Source organism: Sinohyriopsis cumingii, chromosome 2 (assembly GCF_028554795.1).
Source record: "Sinohyriopsis cumingii isolate HCF-2022 chromosome 2, ASM2855479v2, whole genome shotgun sequence".
NCBI classification, from domain to species: domain Eukaryota; kingdom Metazoa; phylum Mollusca; class Bivalvia; order Unionida; family Unionidae; genus Sinohyriopsis; species Sinohyriopsis cumingii.
In genome coordinates, this window is record NC_142962.1 from 54,273,935 (window position 1) to 54,293,658 (window position 19,724).

Here is a 19,724-nt window from a genome sequence, read left to right on the forward strand (position 1 = left end):
TGATTGAAAACTTGTTAAGCTACGTTAAAAATCCAAATCACACACACAGACTGCTTCACCAACAACAAAGAGGAGTTAGTCAAAGCTGAAATATAATTTGGTTCAATCGATGATTTTTTTCCATGCTGTGATAAAAGTGACCTAGCTGCATAGCACATGACTTGAGTAGTAGTTCATCCTTTTAAGTTAATTTAGAAGAAATAATAATATGAATTCACGTTTATAATTTCTAAATGCATTTTTAGCTTTGTTTGGATCAGAAGTGCTTACGAGAGCCCTCGACCTCCCGCATCCGAGGCATATGCTCTGACCACCAGGCCACTGGAGAGGTCTTGAACCAGTCTAACTTCTTGCTTTACTAAAGCTGATTCAAGATAAATTATCAAGTTATTTAACGTGGAAGAGTAGGATAAAATAAAATCCAGTAATATGTATAGTCATAGCCTAACATGCATAAAGAATCTGTTCATATCCTAGTCTAATAAGCAAACAGTCATTCTGAATTAATGTTACAGAACAGATGTCGCAGCAACTACAAGCACTACTACAACAACTACAACCACTTTTGCAAAAAATATCATTATTATTATTTTTTAATATTATTATTATTATTATTATTATTATTATTATTAAAAAATTCATAAAGTCACCTAGACGGTCTATTACTTCTCAATTCTTCATTGTAAGAGAAATTAATTCTCCTGAGTTTGGAAGTGATATACAGCGTAATTTGTCCAGAACAATTTTAGCATGTCCTGGAATACCATACAAAGAATATATCCAGCAATTTAGACGAATAACATTCATTTTCAGTAAAACTGGGTCAAGTTTAATACATGCGTTCTGGTATGCTGACGTTGCAAAGTTTATTTCCACTGGGACTGAAATGCTGAGCTATAGCAACCATCACCACTACCAATGTAAGAAAAATGTAACACAATCACCAATATATATATATATAATCTAAAAATCTAAAAATACAGAGAACAACTTCTCCCAGAGAAACAATTTTTGCAGAGGTCACTGATAGACTCTCTCTCTCTCTCTCTCTCTCTCTCTCTCTCTCTCTCTCATGCCAAGGCACTCTCCCATGCCAAGGCAAACTCACACACACTTACATTAACTCAACGTGAAGTAGTACTATTGTTTGACAGCAAGCAATAATTTGTATTTCATGCCATCCACTGTCACAAAAGGAATAACCCTACACAAATATTAAGAATGTAAGAATGTTAGAAATGGAAAAGAACTTTTATATTTTATGTTGTTGCTGTTTCAATCAAAAGTACTTTTTAGAATTTATTCACTTTCCTTTTTAAAAAATCTAGAAACATGCTTTGTGGTGACACATTTTTTTCAGATTACCACCATCAATCTGGAATATATTGGAAATTTTTAGTGCAAATCAAGTGTGTTTTGTTTCTTCCTTAAAACATTTTATCGTATTAGTAATCATCATGGTAGGCCGATAAATCACCCCCTTCCCTGTGATGATATTGATTTTCGGTGTAGGGGCTGATATCGGCTATTCATTAAAAGCTGCATAAATCTGCAGTCAATTATGGTTGCACTTATTGGTAAACATTTGTTGCACTTACCGGTATTTCTCGCTGTTATGGAGTTACCGTCGGCTGCAAGGCTCTTTTGGTGACATGATCATTATAATCCTGTGTCTGGCTATTTGTAAATCCACGATGAATAGCAATACCCTCTGTCCTGTGGTCATTTTGAATTTCGCGCTAAATGTGGCTTTTACCAGTTACCGATGTGTCTGAAGTGTATGCGGGTTTGTTACGGAAAGACTTGCATGCAGCAACATTACCCATTTTAATGAGCAAGTGACAAGAGACCAAAGAATCATCCATCAGTGTCAACACAGATTTGGGTGGTTGATTTATCATAATGGCAGCTTGATTTATCAGACTATCATAATGGCAGCTTCTTAACCTTAACTACTGATCATGAGATGTTGTATTAATCTGAAAGCAGTAATGCGGATCAACAAAATAAATTCGACAACTATTTGATATATAAAATAATGACAATTAGGAACCAATAAAAATACATAGTATGATTTCAAAACTAATAAAAAGCTAATGCTAAGCAGCCTGTTAGACTGGTATAAGATAAGTTATATCTTCCTGTTACTGAGCGCTTTAAAATGAATGACAAAAGAACTCCAGGTAACAAACTGCAGGAAGTGATATCAACCAAATTGCTTGGGCTAAGAAGTGTTTATAAATGACAGCCTGAGAACGAAAGGTGCACTAATTCATTCAATTTCAACAAAAAAAGCCAGAATATGTTAAAAATGAAGTTTACTTACTGAATTAACAATATAACTTTGTTTTTACCAACCATAACACAAACTGCTTAAAATGTGGTTTGAAACATAAAAAGTCACACAACTTACAATACTATAAGTTCGCACACAAAGTGTTGAGAAAATTCAAATTAGTAACTATGCTGTTGAAATGATTGACCTTGATAAAAATTACAACATATGACATGCTAAAGTTGTCTTCCAAATTTAAACATTAAAATAAAGTAAAATTTACTCTAACTGAATACATTTTGTTTAGAACAAAAAGGATTTCTGAAAGTGACAAATCAAACGATCCCCATGACTATAATATCATACTATACATTATTTGTTTTGTTTCTCTAGAAATGACTGACATCACGAGCCAAGATGCTAAGATTTGATAGATAAACAAGAGATGATGATAAATGAAACTATACCGTCGAATCCATATCTATTTTGAGAATCAGGAAGATTTTAAAAGCTAATGTACATAAGGCGAACGGAACCTAGCCTTACTATTAATCAGTCAATTGTAGATGGCTGGTTGGATTTTAAAGGTAAAGTGCATACTTCGTACAGACTCTAATTAGTAAAATCTAGTTGGCTGGTTGGATTTTAATGCCACTTTGAGCAAGTTATTGGATATAGCTTGCCGTTTAAAAGGGAGCTAATTGTCTTGGCCAAGAGGCATTTAGACAACCAAATGAACATAGACTAGAAGACAGCAAGATGAACAACAACAGCAGCTGCAGCAGACAGTTTTTAAAACTGTACTTATAATATATTTTCGAATGCAATTTTCAGACTAACAGGGGGCGGCATAAAGGTCTATCAATGATAACTTTTGATCTCCCAACAACTGCCACAGATCCTCCACAGTGGTTAAACCCGCCAGAAGTATAACAAATAAACCAACAAAGTTTACTCTGAAAAGATATAAACTGGTCTTAGGTTCATGAATAGTGAAATAAATATATTGTACAGTTTAACCATGATAGGATTATGACAAAATTATCTTTGCTACAATACTGATATTAAGCTTTGCGATGTAATTTGTTTGCTGGAGAAGAAAAATGAGCAATAATGCAGTACAATGAATTTAATTTACATGTGTTGTTAAGGAAGCAGTATTCTGCTAAAGTAGAAAGAATACATGCCACGCAGACATTCAGTACCAACAATTTCTGTAATGGGTATAATGTTTTAGAATGTGATTACAAATAATTTCAAATGGTGAATTATTCACTTTATTTCAAATTTTATACAGCTATATTCCTTAGAACATAATTACATTTTAGCCTCCTCCCCCTCACAATACATATGACAGAATCAGTGTTATAGTTGTGTGGACATTGTTGGACAAGGTCAGAGTAAGCGTGTTATCCAGTACAAACTGGATTGAATGTTGTGTACTGTGATGTCACAATGAAAGTTGTACATTTTCAAACAAATTCGTTCTTCCTTTTAGTTGTTATGATTAGAACCGTTGACATGTTTTCTTAGTTCAGTTTAGTACATAGCCACCACTGGAAAAGTCCATGATAACATTTAAGGTTAGCATTCAACAGTCAGGATTGAATAAACTTTGATTAGAACTTTTTGATAGAACAATAATATTTAATTTAACACGGGTAAATGCATATACATTACCATGCTGACATATAATTTAGTGTCTTCCAGGTAAAATATGCATAAACAAATATCTTTTCTATTTATAAAGCAGTGCGTTTTATTATTTGTTTTACAATATAAACTTCAACTAGTCACCCGTACTTTCCATTTGCATTCAATCCGATACATACCGAAAAGAGCTAGGAAAACACCCGTTGCTGACAACCAAAACCACCAAAATGAGCGAAAGACCTGAAACCGAAGTGAGGACTGTATATATCTGGTACTGTCCTAGATATTAAAAACACCACTTTTATGTGTAAAACTGCTCTAAATTACAAGAAATCGATATTCATGATGCCCTATAACACTAACTGTCAGGTCAGGATAATGGAGAAGGCTCTCAACTGTCACGGAGTTTTGTAGACTGATAAAACATTGATTTGATGCATCGGGGAACATTTTAGTCATAACAGTGGAATTGATAGTGGAAATATATGGATTCAAAGAGTCCAACAATAATATGTATGACTCCATATCCATTAGTAATACAATAAACAGTGACGCTTTGTCATGTTTAAGAGCAAAAAAGTAGAATATCTATCTATCTATCTATCTATCTATCTATCTATCTATCTATCTATATATATATATATATATATATATATATATATATATATATATATATATATATATATATATATATATATATATATATATATATATATATGTGTGTGTGTGTGTGTGTGTGTGTGTGTGTCCATTATCCATTATGGAATAATACTGTAGATGTGAGGGATAGTTAGGATATGTGTGGCCTTGAGAAAGCATGGGTCACAAGTCTTTGATGAAGGTAAATTTGGCTGACGTGAATTCCATTCACACCATTGCCATAGGGTGATTAAACCATTAAGGTACCATTGCTCGCTGATCAACAGTTAGTTAATTATGAAGACTTGGAATACAGAATGCCTTTGATCAGACTGTTATGATCGATTTTTGAGGATGAAATTTATTTAAAGACCTTGTCAGTATTCTATAAAAACTTTAAAGATCAAACCAAAATAAAATAATCCTAAATGACTGTCACAGCTTCGACAACAATTATCTGTTTTGAAGCCTACCACTAAGCTGGGTCTATCTAAAGGAAAATAACATGGCTGTCACTGCTTGACGTACAATTAAGCAAGCATGTTGGTGATTATTATTTTATTCAGAAACATTAAATATCGAATCTAAAAGCATTAAACTTGCATATATATCAATATGCAGTTTATTTCCTAAACATCTTAACTATGATACCCATTATCTGATTTAGAATTTCGCATCATTTTCATATGAACTTTTGGAGTAATCAGAGTACCCGTTCATATGTATTTCTTAAAAAAACTGTCTTTCCTGGTTATCATGTATGTTTAAATGAAACAATCCTTACTAAAATATCAATAATATTTTACTTCAGAATCATGATTAAAATTTACGACGTTTCTTCGTGCAGACAGACGACTGGCAACAGACCATGCCATAATATCTTCTGGTCTAAGAACTTTAGAGCTAGAAACTGAAGAAAAGAAAGCATTGAGAAAACGGATGGATTGTTTGGTTTAATTAATACTACGTTAAACAGGATAATCAAGTTCCATATTTTAAATTCGCAGATACCAATATCAATATACATACACGTAATATTAATTATACACTTTTCAAGTTTTTTGTTCTCTTTATCTCTTGACGAAGAATTGACAATTTTAAATCATAAAATAGTTGATCAAATATTTTACGAGCATATTTTTTAAATGATGGTGCTACCCAACAACCGTCGAACATTATCAAAAAAGGAGATAACCATTCTGCTCAATCATTTCATCTCGGGATTATAATTTGAGTTATGTCTTTTTAGAACTCTTGACTGTCCTTACACGTAAAATGAAGAACAATAGCTCCGTAAAGATAATGACTTATTCGAACCACAAACTACTCTTACTATCAGATAGTAAACATAATTGATATATGAAGGGTGCTGAAATCAGGCATTTAAACAATTATGCCCTTTTTTAATTTTTCTGGTTGTCGATGAGATAGAGGAAAAGGATGAGAAAAACAGTTGAAGAGAATGAGAAAACTACAAATATTGTGGCACTGACAATGAAGGGGATGACTGATACAGGACACACGGTACTAATGATATGGAAAAATGGGAACCAGGCTGGAAATGGGTGATAGAGTATATATGGGTTTGGCTGACCAGGATTGGTTAATAATGTAAGGACGTTTTAGGAAAAAGAATCTTTTGAGAACTTATTCTAGTTGTAAGTGAAAAAAATAGAGACATTGTTTTATGAATGGAATTTTAGTCCTTTAACAGTCTTTGAGTTTGAAACACTCATTACTAAAATTAGCACCTGACTCTTTGGTGAGGAATTGAAAGTACATGTTTCAAACACATGCAGGTCAAGAAAATGCCACAGCTCATATCCTTTCCTCTACACAAAAGCTGACATCCAGGTTTCATCTATACTGATAAATATAGGTTTGATCATGAGCACTTAAAACGTTAAAGTTATTGAATTTTTAATATCATGGTGTTTGCATAGGTTTACTATTGGAACTGAATTAGTACCGTGAGTCATAACGGGCCAGTTTAACCCGATAGGTGAACTAGGTCACCTATGGTGCCAATATTAACGAAGTTATTCATTTATTATCATTAAATATGTAGACTAAATAATGAATTTTGTATTACTACCAATGAATAGTTAATAATAAACAATGCCCCCGGGAAGGGGGGGGGGGGGGGGCGGGGGCGCAAAATGAAAGGTTCCCATAGAGCACTAAATACCTTTGCACGGGCCATGGACTGAAAACTATTGTGGATCGTTCTATTAGTTAATCGCTAATCTTATCAGATAAACAAGAAAGCAACATTTAAGTGTTGATGTGTGTGACTTGCTGAACAAGTAATTGTTGTGCATGAAAATTTCGCAAGAAAGCACGTTTAAAGGGCGACATAATAACAAAAATGTAATATCAACCCCTTGCCTTTCTGTCTTTTAGACATGTCCGATAAAAATTACACGTGCAAATTATCTTTCCATAGACCGGCCAGTATAATGCTTAAAAAGTTGTCATAAATATGGCAACCAAGGTATATGCAAAGAGAGACAGAGAGAGAAAGAGAAAAAATTTGAAAGTTTCCTCCAGTTCCTCCTCGCCCATTTCGAATATTTGCTTACCTTAGAGAATGGCCTTGTTACAATATTTGTATTCGTGTGTGCGTGTGTGTGTGTCTATTTTCGGTATACATGTGCGTGAGAGATATTTTACAGCATACCACATTGGTTTGACACGGCTAGCCCAATCTAATTAAAATCATATCTCCACTGTCCTACGTGAAGACACACAGGAGAGAGGATATATGATTTTGACCAGACTGGGATAATCCCTACTTTTAAACGTTTTGATACAGAGAACTTAGATGCTTATGTCTAGCAACAATGAATCTATATTCTATCATCTGAATGCACGGACATACATACATACATACATACATACATACATACACACACACATACACACGTACGCATGCATACATACATACATGCATACATACATACATACATACATACAGACAGACAGACAGACAGACAGACAGGCGTACATGCATACATACATTCATACATACATTCATACATACATGCATGCACGCACGCATGCATGCATGCGCACGCACGCACACACACACACACACACACACACATACATACATACATACATACATACATACATACATACATACATACATACATACATACACACATATACATAGAAAGACAGACTATGGTTTATTATTTTTTTGTTTATCTCTCAGGATGGCCGAGTGACTGGTGCACTTTTTATTGCATGCAGCTTGCAGAATAATGTTTGAAAAGCATCTTTTGCTGGGAAGTACAATATGGTTACCATATAATCGGTTAGCAGCTGTTCGCCTTAGTTAGGAGTATAAGTTTAATAGCTCGCCATCGTGAATCTCCTTACTTTAGATATATCTTGCAACCAGTCTGCCCCCCACCCCCCTTCTACATAAAACCGGTCACAACCGAATATTTTATGACTTTTAGCTGTTTCAACACATATACAGGTTGTTATATAAAATAAAAATGTTTAAATTGAAAAATTTAAACACATTAGGGCCTTTGGTTTCTCTCGGGGACCTTCAGAGAGGTAGATGTAATTAATACCATTCGTGCATATGGCTTCCATATATGGACATGTCAAATTCTAATAGATTTCCACCAAGTGGTTCAGAAGGAAGTGCGATAAACGACAGATGGAAGTACATACGGACAGACTGTGAGTGTCATATATATCCCCAGTGCCTTAAAAAGATGTGGGCGAAATAATTTACCAAAAATATCCAGTGGTGTGCGTTATCACTCATAACACGTGTGAACCTATTTATATGTTGTTATTAACACTAAATTGTAGAAGAAATCGCTTACTCGTTCACAGTGAGGCCTAGTGGAAAAAAAATGGTGTTAGACGTTTCAAATTTTGGGTTGTGAAATGCTGTGTAAGGGAGGAATCACACAGCTCTATTTCTGGATACAAATCAAGCAAAGCATTAAATGTAGTTACCAGGTAAGTGTGTAATTATGACAAATTACGCAGTCTTTGTCCAGAGATCAAACATTAGTTTGTTGAAATACTAATAATTTCGAATATTAGTTTATTGAAATACTCATAATTACAAGTATTTAAGATTTATATGTTTCTTTCACTTAATAAAATATCTTTGCCTCACTTTTTCGACGAGAAAAATGCCTGTTTGTTTGTTTGTGTGTGTGTTTGTTTTAAACCGAAGATTGCTTAATTACAAGTTTAGTGCACATGCAATTCTTCTTCATAACCTCTCCCTGGTTACAAGTTTACATTTAATTAACCAATGTTGAAAGGAGAAAATCAGCTATTCATTTATATTTCAAGACTAGACCATACGTTTATATATATAAAATTTATTCGTCCTTTATTTTAAAGACCTTCTTTTACGTTCAGTAATCCCGCCCACTTTCCCCCTTTACATAATTATATGTTTGGAACAATTATGATTTTTACAATATCCGTTTAGTTCACTGCGATTTACTAGACTTAAATAGTAGGTCTGATTTGTCCTTACAGGTGAGTATGTACCGTAAAAGTCAAACCTACTTATCTGTTTGGATAAATTGGCATAATGATATAAGCTTCCATAACAGATACATTAAAAGGAAATTTGAAACGTTTAGGTTTCTTTCTCATGTAATTGTCTTTCAAAACTGCTTTGTAAGAGCATGGGACTAAAAATAAATATTAGGTCACTTTGTTGCTCTATTTATAGAGCATTACTAAATGCCACCGGTTTTAAAACAAAACCATATTGACAGCTACGAAATATAACTCTTTGTAGAACAACAAGACGCGTACACGTTGTACTTATACTCGAGTATATCACCCAGAAATCATGACAGGCTTAAGTTGTAGTACATGTTTTATGTGGATTATTGTTGTATATTCCCTTTTTTCGACAGTGCAAGGTAACGTATATTTTTCGTTTTATATATAACATACTTCTTTTTAAAACACTAATGTTATAAAAATGCTCTACGTATGTCGGATCAATTATAAAATGCAGGAATGAGCATTGATACAGTTTTTTTGAAAACGTACAACGACAAAACATTTTTATAAAAATAGAAATCATCTAATTGACAATAACATGCAACTATTCCATCGAGAGATATAAATCAAAGTTCATCGTAATAAGATCTCACTAATTGTAATAATGAAACTGTGAAACTAGCTTTAGATAATTACTCTATAATATTTTAATGGCTTTAGATAATTACTCTGTAATATTTTAATGGCATTAGATAATTACTCTGTAATGGCTTTAGATAATTACTCTGTAATATTTTAATGGCTTTAGATAATTACTCTGTAATATTTTAATGGCTGCGAAACTGAAAAATTCTTGAAGAGCTGATTATATTTACTGTTGGTTCATTTCTACTGTATTACAAATTTATTTTCTTATAAATGAAAACAAGTTGAGCAATGAGAAAGTTCTTGCGTTGCACGACAGTCTCAGTATGAAAATCCCCGTGAGGTAGTATGTTTGATTATACTCGGTCCCAAGGATACATATATAGTGGGTTTATTAAATTTTAACAAATAATAATAAAATGACGTTGTCCCACTAAACTCAGAAAGTGGGAATGAGAAAATGTGGGTGTTATTGGGAAGTGGTCGTATGTCTTCGGTGGTCAAATGGAAAGGTGCGCTCTACATGTATGCAGAATTTTAACACCGACTCAAGGATTAAATTTTGATCAGTACTGTTGAAAAACCCACAACATCATTTGAACGTGAACACAATATTGTTTCTTCAAACTATATTTGGGCCATTGTAATCCTATCATATGACATAATATGTAATCAATATCAGAGAATGCAACTTTATTTTGAGTTAAGTTAGAAACGCATGCTGAGACAAAATATTCTAATGTATTACTATATATAATTTGTCTTAGAATTAGTGACTAGTATAATTAATTATTGCGGCTCACAACAGTCCGAACCGCCCACCATCCCGCATCCCCTCTTCGGCTGATAAATGCCGTTTGCAAATGTATATACAAACCGACGGATAATACATGCGAATCGGCTTGGATAACGTTTCACGCGGTAAGTTGTATAGTATTGACGATTAGTCAGCCATAAAAATGTGGGTCAAGACAATACCTGCATGTAGATTCTTATTCAAGAATATACCACTTAGTAAACAATACACAGATACATGCTGGTCGCGCATATACATATACACATGTATAATTGAATTATGGGTAGGTATTACATTTTGGTATAATAAATATACAAAGCAAAACAAATGCCGAATCATCACGCTAAGTAATAATTTCAAAACATATGGGTATAATATTACAAGTGTGTGGTTGACACCGTATATAAATTCATAGGATTTAGATTTTAAAAAATGATACTAATTATATTCTCGTGGCTCCGAGTGGCCGAGTGGTCTAAAGCGCTCTCTGTCACGGATCACTGCTATCTCACCTCCGTCTGCGTGGGTTCGAGTCTCGGGCTCGGCCAATGTGGATATGAGAGAAAGCTTGCCGGTAGTTTCTCGTGGGTCGGTGGTTCTTTCCGGGGTTTTCCCGGGTTCTTCTTCCACCATTAATACTGGCCGCCACGTGTAGCCTATCTTGTGCTGAAAAATGGCGTTAAACCATACAACAACAACAAAAAGAACAACTAATTATTTTATCCTATGTAAGTAGTTAAGTGGGATACCCTAGGGACAATGGGACTTAGCATTAAAAAGACCCCTGGGACACTCTAGGGACAATGGAAATTTAACATGGAGAAAAATCGTGGGTCACTCTAGGGACAATGGGAATTTAACATAGAGTTTGGGACTGTCTAGGGACAATGGGAAATTAACATGGGAATAGAGTTTGGGTTTGTCTAGGGACAAGGGGAATTGAATATGGGATTTTTTTTAAAAAAAGTTTTTTTTTAAATTTAAATTTAAATTTAAATTTAGAAAAGGGGTAGGCAATGGAAAGGCTATCTCTTTTCGAGAAATATGGCTGGCCCTGAAAAGGGCCTTTGGGTTTTCTTCTGCTTCTAGTTTCTTCTTTTTCTCCACCAAGTTCTTATTTTATCTCCAACACTCTTTCTCTTCTTTTCTTTCTTTTTTTTCTCCTGCTCTTCTTTCTTCTTCTCTTCCTCCTCTTCTTTCTTCCTCTTCTCATTTTCTTCTTCTTTTTCAATCTTTTCGTTCCATTTGCTTATTCTTATTCTTTCCTCTTCATCCTCCTTCTCCTCCTTTATCTCTTTCATGACACCACTAATCTTGTCCTTTACCTTTTTTAAGTTATTAATTTCCATCTTTACACGATGGGGACTATAGGAATAATGGTCTTCAACCAGTCTTATCAACATCTGCTCCATCATTCCTAAGTTGTCTAAAACGTCTTGTAATGTTTGTATTTTGTCCATTTGGTTAGAAGCCATCTTCTTTTTTATTCTTTGCAGAATGGTTTGAACGGCGAATACTGTGGGTTCTTATACTTAAAGCGCGTACGTGAAGGAAAACATCCCCCTAAAACGTAAAATTGATCTTACCTAGATCATGACCAAACAACGCGCGAACGTGAAGGAAAACATCCCCTACTTTTTCATTTCATATAATAAAACCCAAACTATACTCTTCACATACGCTAAGAAACAATAAACAAATCCATTATCTACTATCCACACAATCGTACGTGAGCGGGTACAAACACAAACACACAAACACAAACACACAAACACATACGCTAAGAAACAATAAACAAAATCCATAATCTACTATCCTCACAATCGTACGTGAGCGGTTACAAAACCCAAACTATACTCTCCACATACGCTAAGAAACAATAAACAAAATCCATAATCTACTATCCACACAATCGTACGTGAGCGGTTACAAAACCCTAACTATACTCTCCACATACGCTAAGAAACAATAAACAAAATCCATAATCTACTATCCACACAATCGTACGTGAGCGGTTACAAAACCCAAACTATACTCTCCACATACGCTAAGAAACAATAAAGAAACCCATAATCTACTATTCACACAAACATACCTTAGCTCTTACAAGCACCAACACACAAACACATACCCTCACACTATCTTAGAAAAGAGTTAGTGTTTATATTCACACTACTCTACCTACACATTGGCAAATTGATGGTTATTTCTTTTCTAGAGTATTGGGTAGCCCTGAAAAGGGCTGTTTTTTTGGAACTTCATGGACACCTGGTTAATGGTGGCACCTTCCAGGCCTGGCGCCACATACACATCTTATCCCCCAGTTACTTTTTACTTTTTTGGGGGAGAGAGCAGAGGCAGGATATGTCGCTTCAGAATCCCAATTTTCGCTCTCTGGGATTCTGAAATTTATTCTTCTTCTCTTCTTTTCCTTCTCCTCCTCCTCTTCTTTGTTTCTTCTCTCCTCCTCTTTGTATCTTCTTTCCTCTTCTTCTTCTTCTTTATATCTTCTCTCCTCCTCTTCTTTTTTTCTTCTTTCCTCCTCCTCTCTTATCCTTCCCTCCGTCACAATGGCTTCCGCGGCCAGTTCATTCAACAGGCGCCTGGCATATTCCAGATGCACATGAAGTTCCAACAGTTTAGACAGTCTCGTGTTCATTTTTGGTGTTGATCAATCAACAAGGGTAGCTAGACTGTCCAGCGAGTTTCAATTTATAGTGAAAGTGCGGACGTGAAGGAAAACATCCCCCTAAAAAACATAAAATTGATGTTACCTACATCATGATCAAAAACAACAACGCGCGGACCTAAAAGAAACACTCACTCACTTTTTTATGCTACCCATCACTATTTTAAATTTTTTTATAAATCACTTCATTAGACTATCCACATACGCAAAGCAATCCAATCTAACTCCAAATATACACCTCAAACACCAAAAAAAAAACAAAACATGATTTTAATCTACTATTCATACCAACTTACTTAAGCACTTACTAACACAAACACACAAACACATACCCTCACATTTTTTAAAAAGGAGTTAGTGTTTATTTTCACACTACTCTACCTACACACATTGGCAAATCGATTGTTATTTCTTTTCTAGAGTATTGGGGTAGCCCTGAAAAGGGCTGTTTTTTTGTTTGCTATGGCATTCTTTTTAGTTTCTAAGAATGCGATGTCCTCTGAGGATAGACTTTCTGGCGATAGGTCTGCTTCTTCGGAAAGAAAAGAAGAACTCTTTGGTGTCGATACGGCAATCGACAAAGCCTCTGTCAGGTTCAGGTTGCTGCTGCTGCTGCTCTTGTTGTTGTTGTTGCTGCTGTCTCTGAAGTCTGTACTTCTCTGTCCATTCTTCTTTTTCCCTGTTCATTTGTTCTCTGAAGAGCTCTTCTATCAGGTCTTCAGTGATTTTTAACATTCTCACATTCTCTATTTCTTCTGGCTTCGGTATCAGACTGTGTCTGACCCTATGCAAATTCACGTAGGCTTCGTTGAGTTTAGCTAGTTTGGAGCACATCTTCTTAGGAGGATGAGTCGACAATGGATGGTTAGACTGGAAACAACCTGGTTCTTAAAGTTAAAGCGCGGACGTGAAGGAAAACATCCCCCACACGGTTTTTGAGTCGCAACGTTTAGTGAGTGTCATGAGAGGGATAGTAAGAAATGAAAGAGCATCAATCCAACATTCTTATAGCTAAACAAAAGACAAAGGCATTTTTTTTCAAAACACAACATTTTTTATTCAAAAATCACTTAACACTAAACAACAACTCTAACATTTTTAACAATAATCCAACAATATAACATCAAACAATTTTTTTCAAAAGACAACATTTTTTTATTCAAAAATCACTTAACACTAAACAACAAGAACTCTAACATTTTTTAACAATAATCCAACACTAAAAGTTTCTCCACTAGGTAAAGAGGGATAACAGTCTTCCATGGTTTCTAGTAATCTAGGATGACTTCTCTCAAACTGTTGATTTCTATGGTATTATCGAATTCTGCATACAGGATGACGTTCACCGTTTCATCAGGGTCTCGGTCTTTAAACTGAATTTCCACACGAATCTGGCCGGATTTTATAGGGTGGAAATGTCCCTCGTCGCTGCCTTGGTCTGGAGTGAAATCGAAAGCCCACAAAGCGTAGCCTCCTGCATAATTCTCGTACGTAATACCGTGACTGGTATTGGTTCCTAACTGTCCGGTGGCTTCGTACAGGGACAAGTACGATCTCAAGTAATTCTTCTTGGTAAAGTCAGGTTCGAAAGGTCGGGTACACAAGGTCTTGCCATCGCGACTGACTTCGATTTTGGACACGCCAAAGTGTTGAAAGTAGAAAGGATTTTTTTCGGCAGCTCCGTTGAAGGCTGTATTCTCGACGATACCAACGATCAAACGTTTGGGTAACTGTCCTTGGAACAGATGATCTTCGATCATGGATCGCTGTCCCTTGGGAATGGTGAAGGTTTTCACTTCCACGCGTCGTATGGGATACTTGGCGGTCGTTCTACTCAACGTCTGACTGATGTCGTTTCCCACTTTAGGTAACACTTCCACACGGCGTACGTAGAGTCTGGCTTCTAGGAGTTTGGTTTTGTAACCGTCACTATCAGCCATCAAATGGAAAGCGGCACTGCTACGATTCAGTCTCAGGCGGACATCCACCCCGTTCAGCAAATACTTTTCTTGCAACCACATGTCCAAATGCAAACGATCCATCAGTTCTAAACTTGTGTCGGCTCCCGTGATTCTCTTTCTTCGTTCTACAAATCCATCATTGTTGTCTTTCTTTTCATCAGTTTCCAATATTTCAAACTTGGTAGGTTCGTCAGCTTCCCATACCACACAGGCATTGAGATGAGTGTTCTTGGCATCTATTCCGTACGTCAAGAGATTTTCCAGGTAGGCACGATAAGGGTAAGTATCCATGCTGCTACTGACCAGTTTGTTATTCAAGTACAAGTCCACTCCACTGAACAAGGAATGCATGCAATTGTTGACGGGAGCTACTGCTTCATCGTCTATAGCACCTCCAGTCTTATCTAGAATTTTGACTTTCAGGTACAAGTAACTGCTATTCAGATCGATGTAATCTTCGGGCTGTCCTTTGATTTCAAACTCGATGGGAGCGGAATCGGTCAGTGAGGAGACGGGGTGAAATTCCACCCACTGGGATTCTTGCATGGTCATCATGGTAGGGGGCATGGCAAACAGATCCAGTTCCGTCTTGGAACAAGCGCAAGATTCTCGGTGCATCATTTTTTTGTCTCTTTTCTCAATAATCGAAAACGTCTAAGTCTCGAACGGTTCTTCTTTTCTTGGCCTTTCTCGCTTGAAGTCTGGTGAAAGGGTGTTTTCTTCGTCGTCTCTTTCTGCCTTGTCCTTGCTGAATGCCTGACTCGGTAGCGTGCAGGGCATTTATAGGTGTTTCTCGTTGGCCTAAAATGTCTTTGCCCGTTTGCAGCAAGACATTTTTGCCTGCCCTCATGAAGGCTTCTTTAGGGTTTTGTTTGTCGATGATGACATTTTGGAGAAATTCTTTGCCTTGCGTCAGTGCCGCATCTTTCAAGGCGTGCAATCCGCGTGTCACCATCGGTTTCAACACCGGGGCCACCGAACGAAAGGCCGATTTTAACATGTCTCCTAAACCGTGTCCTCGCTGTCGAGCAACCCCTCGGTACACTGGATACATGACTTACTTACGAGTCGTGAGAGAACCGTTTTCGAAAATGGAGTTTCACCGTGACTTTTCCTTTGGTGAATGGAATATTTTGTCCCAGATCTCCTTTTATAGCAATGTTGACCGTGTCCAAATACGACTTACTGACAGGCAAATAGTGAGGATGGACAAATTCGCGGTGGACGTGGTAAGTGTTTCCACCTTCCTCGTCAGCGTTCGTGGCAGAATCCACTTTGAAAGGAATGACACGCAGTAACGGTACGGAGGTGTGTCCCACCACGTTGTACTCCACCACATCGGAATACACGAACATCAAATTCAGTACTTGGTTCAGTTCTACCGGGGCACGAAATAACTTGCTAAAAGACTCGTTGTCGTAAACGATGGGTAATTCGTTTTTCTTGAGCATGGCCTTTCTCATGTCCATGTCTCCGCCCAACATGTCAAACAATTCAGGACAAAATAAAATGGACACGATTTTACTTCGTTCAAATTTCATCAAGAAGCGACGAGCTGCTTTGTGGTACTCCATGGTGACATTTTTGTTGACATGCTCCAAAGCTTTCAGAAACACGACATTAAACCTGGAGGTTATGGTGCTGACCAAATGTTGACCACTAAATTAATAGCCTGGGGGAATGAACAAGTGATAGGTGGTGTACTTTTGTGTACGGGTTTTCTTGTCATATTTGACATTGCTATCCATCCACTGTTGCATTTGCTCGTCATGAACTTCCACATCAAAAAAATTTTGATTGGGAAGGACATTGAGGACTTGGGTCGGGTGAATCATTTCTACTAAAGCCACTTCCCAATGGGCTTCGTGATCTAACTGGATGGCCTGAGGTAATTTGACCGTGTAACAGCACAACGTGTTCTTGGGAAACACCTCCATGGAACTGTCACTGGGTAAAGTTAAGTAAAATTGGTTTTGGTGACTCATAATTCCAGAGTTCTGTGGCTGTCCGAGGGGATATTACTGGACGTCAGAGGCGTGTCTCCGTCTAAAATGGGGTTCTGGTTGTGGTTGAAGTGGTGACTGGCACTGGCACTGGACACAAGGTTCCCGGGGTTCCCGTTCGAGGTGAATTTCAGGGAGGGATTAGGAAGCAGGTAACCGATGCAACTGCTCAATAAAATGGTCCACAATTGTTTGTCTCCTTGTTGCAAACTCAAATTGGCGATGGCTGCCCCGATGACACAATACACCACGAAGATTTGGCAGAAAAAGACGATTTGCGTTTTAGGCACACGTTCTCCACACCACACCCACAAGGGTTGTTTTTGTAAATCTTGCACAGAAGAACTAGGGGAAGGAGGAGTGGTCGACGTAGCTGCGTCTGCTGTGTGAAAAGGCATGATGGTCACTTCTTTTTATAGTCGATGACTTGCGAAGCGTCGATCCAAGAATCAAAACTGGGCGGATATCCTTTCCAACGTACTTTGACTTCTTTGACACGTCGTTTGCCCACTTTACGGGTTCTGCGTTCGAGAATGCTTTCGATGTCGTACACGTTGTCTTCTTTTTTGGTCACACGTTGTACCTCGGGCAAATAAAACGTTCCTTTGAGCACTTCTCCGTTCATGTCTTCCAATTTATAGACGGCAGGATGACGGCCATGCACTCGTCCAGTGACGCGAAACAATTCGGTCGTCCAGTTAGATAAGTAACCTTTGTCGAAAGTGCGTTTGGTTTTGCCAATGCGCACCCAATCTCCTACGGCCAACTCTCCACTTTTCTCGGGGACAGCCCTCGTCGGGGACGTACCAAACAGGCGCTCAAACACCAACACTTCGTTCTCGGGAGTCACAACTTGCGGGGCACGTCCGATGCTTCGATGGTAAGATTGGTTGTACGCTTGCACCAGGTGCGGTAAGATGTCGATGTACTACAGAGTGTGGTGATGCGTAAAATATTTCCACATGCGTTCTTTCAAAGTGCGTTGAAAACGTTCCACGATGCTGGCTTTGGTTTCGGGATTCTCGGTGGTAAAAAAATGAATGTCACGTTTCTTTAATTCTTTTTGGAAAGTTTGGTTCAGAAATTCGGTACCTTTGTCCGTTTGCCATCGAAGAGGGTGACGACCGCTTTGTTTCAAGACTCGTTGCAGGGCTCGCACTAACTCGCTGCTCGATTTGGAAGTCAAGGGCACGACCCAGGCAAATTTGGAAAAGACGTCGATGACACAAAACAAATATTTGTAGCCACGATTGTAGCTGGCCAAATGAGAGACATCGGCTAAATCGGCTTGCCATTGATGATCGATGCCTTCCACTCGGGTGCGACTTCTGGCAAACTTGCGTCGAATGGGTTTGTGTAAAGTGTAGGTAGCTTGTTCTTGTAACCATCGTTGCACTTGAGGTAAACGGACACTTTTCAGTCGAGTTTTGGCAGCACGATACAATTTTTGAACTCCTGCGTAACCTGCAGGATGCGAGGGATCGTAGTAAATGCTGGCTAAGACTTTTTCCATTTTTTTTGTGTTGGTTGGTGTGTTAATAAGACACCCACTCTTGGAGGATGCTACTCTTTTTCTCTTGGGGTATTTTCTTGGATTGCAATGCTTTGCGTGTGCGGCCAGCAATAGGCGTCGAAGAGGAGAAGGATGTCTGAGCGGGGGATATCGGTTCTTGTTTCACTTCTGTCTTCACTTCTGTCTTCACTTTCTTTTTCTCTTGTGAGGAAGAAGGGGTGGCCATCATCTTTTTAATCCATCCAATTCTGGAGGTAGGTGGTGTTGTTAACTTGCGTACTTTTTCTGGTGGAGTTTGAAACCCTTCCTCTTCTTCTCCTTTTTCTGTCTTGGTCACGGGTACTGGTGGTACTGGTACTGGTACTGGTACTGGTGATGGTGCTGGACTTTTCATCAAGGTCTTAAAATCTTTCAGAGTGGGTAGAGCTGTTTCGTCTAAAGCTTTCTGGTGAAAGAGTTGCAGTCGTTGCAAGAGTTGACCGTACTTTTGCGATTTTTCTGTTTCGGACAAATCTTGGCGATCCATCAAGGACTGCAATTCGTGTTGTAACTGGGACATCTCGCTCAAATGGGGATTGGGAGGTAAATGCGGGGTGCGTTGTTCTTGCCACCGATGGTATTCCATCCATCGTTTGTAAGGCACTAAAGCTAGTTTTCGTCCTTCCATGGGTTGTCAGGGGTCGATTCTGAGATCTTGGGACTTCCGAGGGCCTTTTTATCTTGCTCCCACCAGTCCTCCCAACATGGTTCCCAAGACTCCTTTCAGTATGGGGCCTAACAAGAGAGGTAAAATACCTCCACGTTGCACTAACATCTTCTTTTTTTGACGAATGGGAATTTTCTTTTGAACCATTTGGCGAAGAACGTGACGATGTTTGCTTAAGCATTGTTTCTGGTGTTTGGACAAAGGGATCGTGCCTTTCAAAACGTTCAAACAACATTCGCACACGGTATCGATGACCTCTTTGGAGGCCGTTTGAATGAGTTTTTTTCGTAGGGGTGGAGAAGCTTTGGACAGGACAGATAACATGTCCCCATGTTTGGCTA

The 19,724-nt window shown here is 37.7% G+C and overlaps 1 protein-coding gene across 1 annotated transcript in view; it reads left to right on the forward strand.

Annotated features, from left to right (window-relative positions):
* The window catches only part of LOC149804882 (uncharacterized), a 117,706-nt gene that overhangs the window by 40,358 nt on the left and 57,624 nt on the right, over window positions 1-19,724 (forward strand). Inside the window, exon 18 of the mRNA XM_089933354.1 lies at window positions 9,360-9,486. Within this exon, the coding sequence (XP_089789480.1) occupies window positions 9,360-9,486 (127 nt within the window). The remainder of the gene's footprint in view (window positions 1-9,359; window positions 9,487-19,724) is intronic.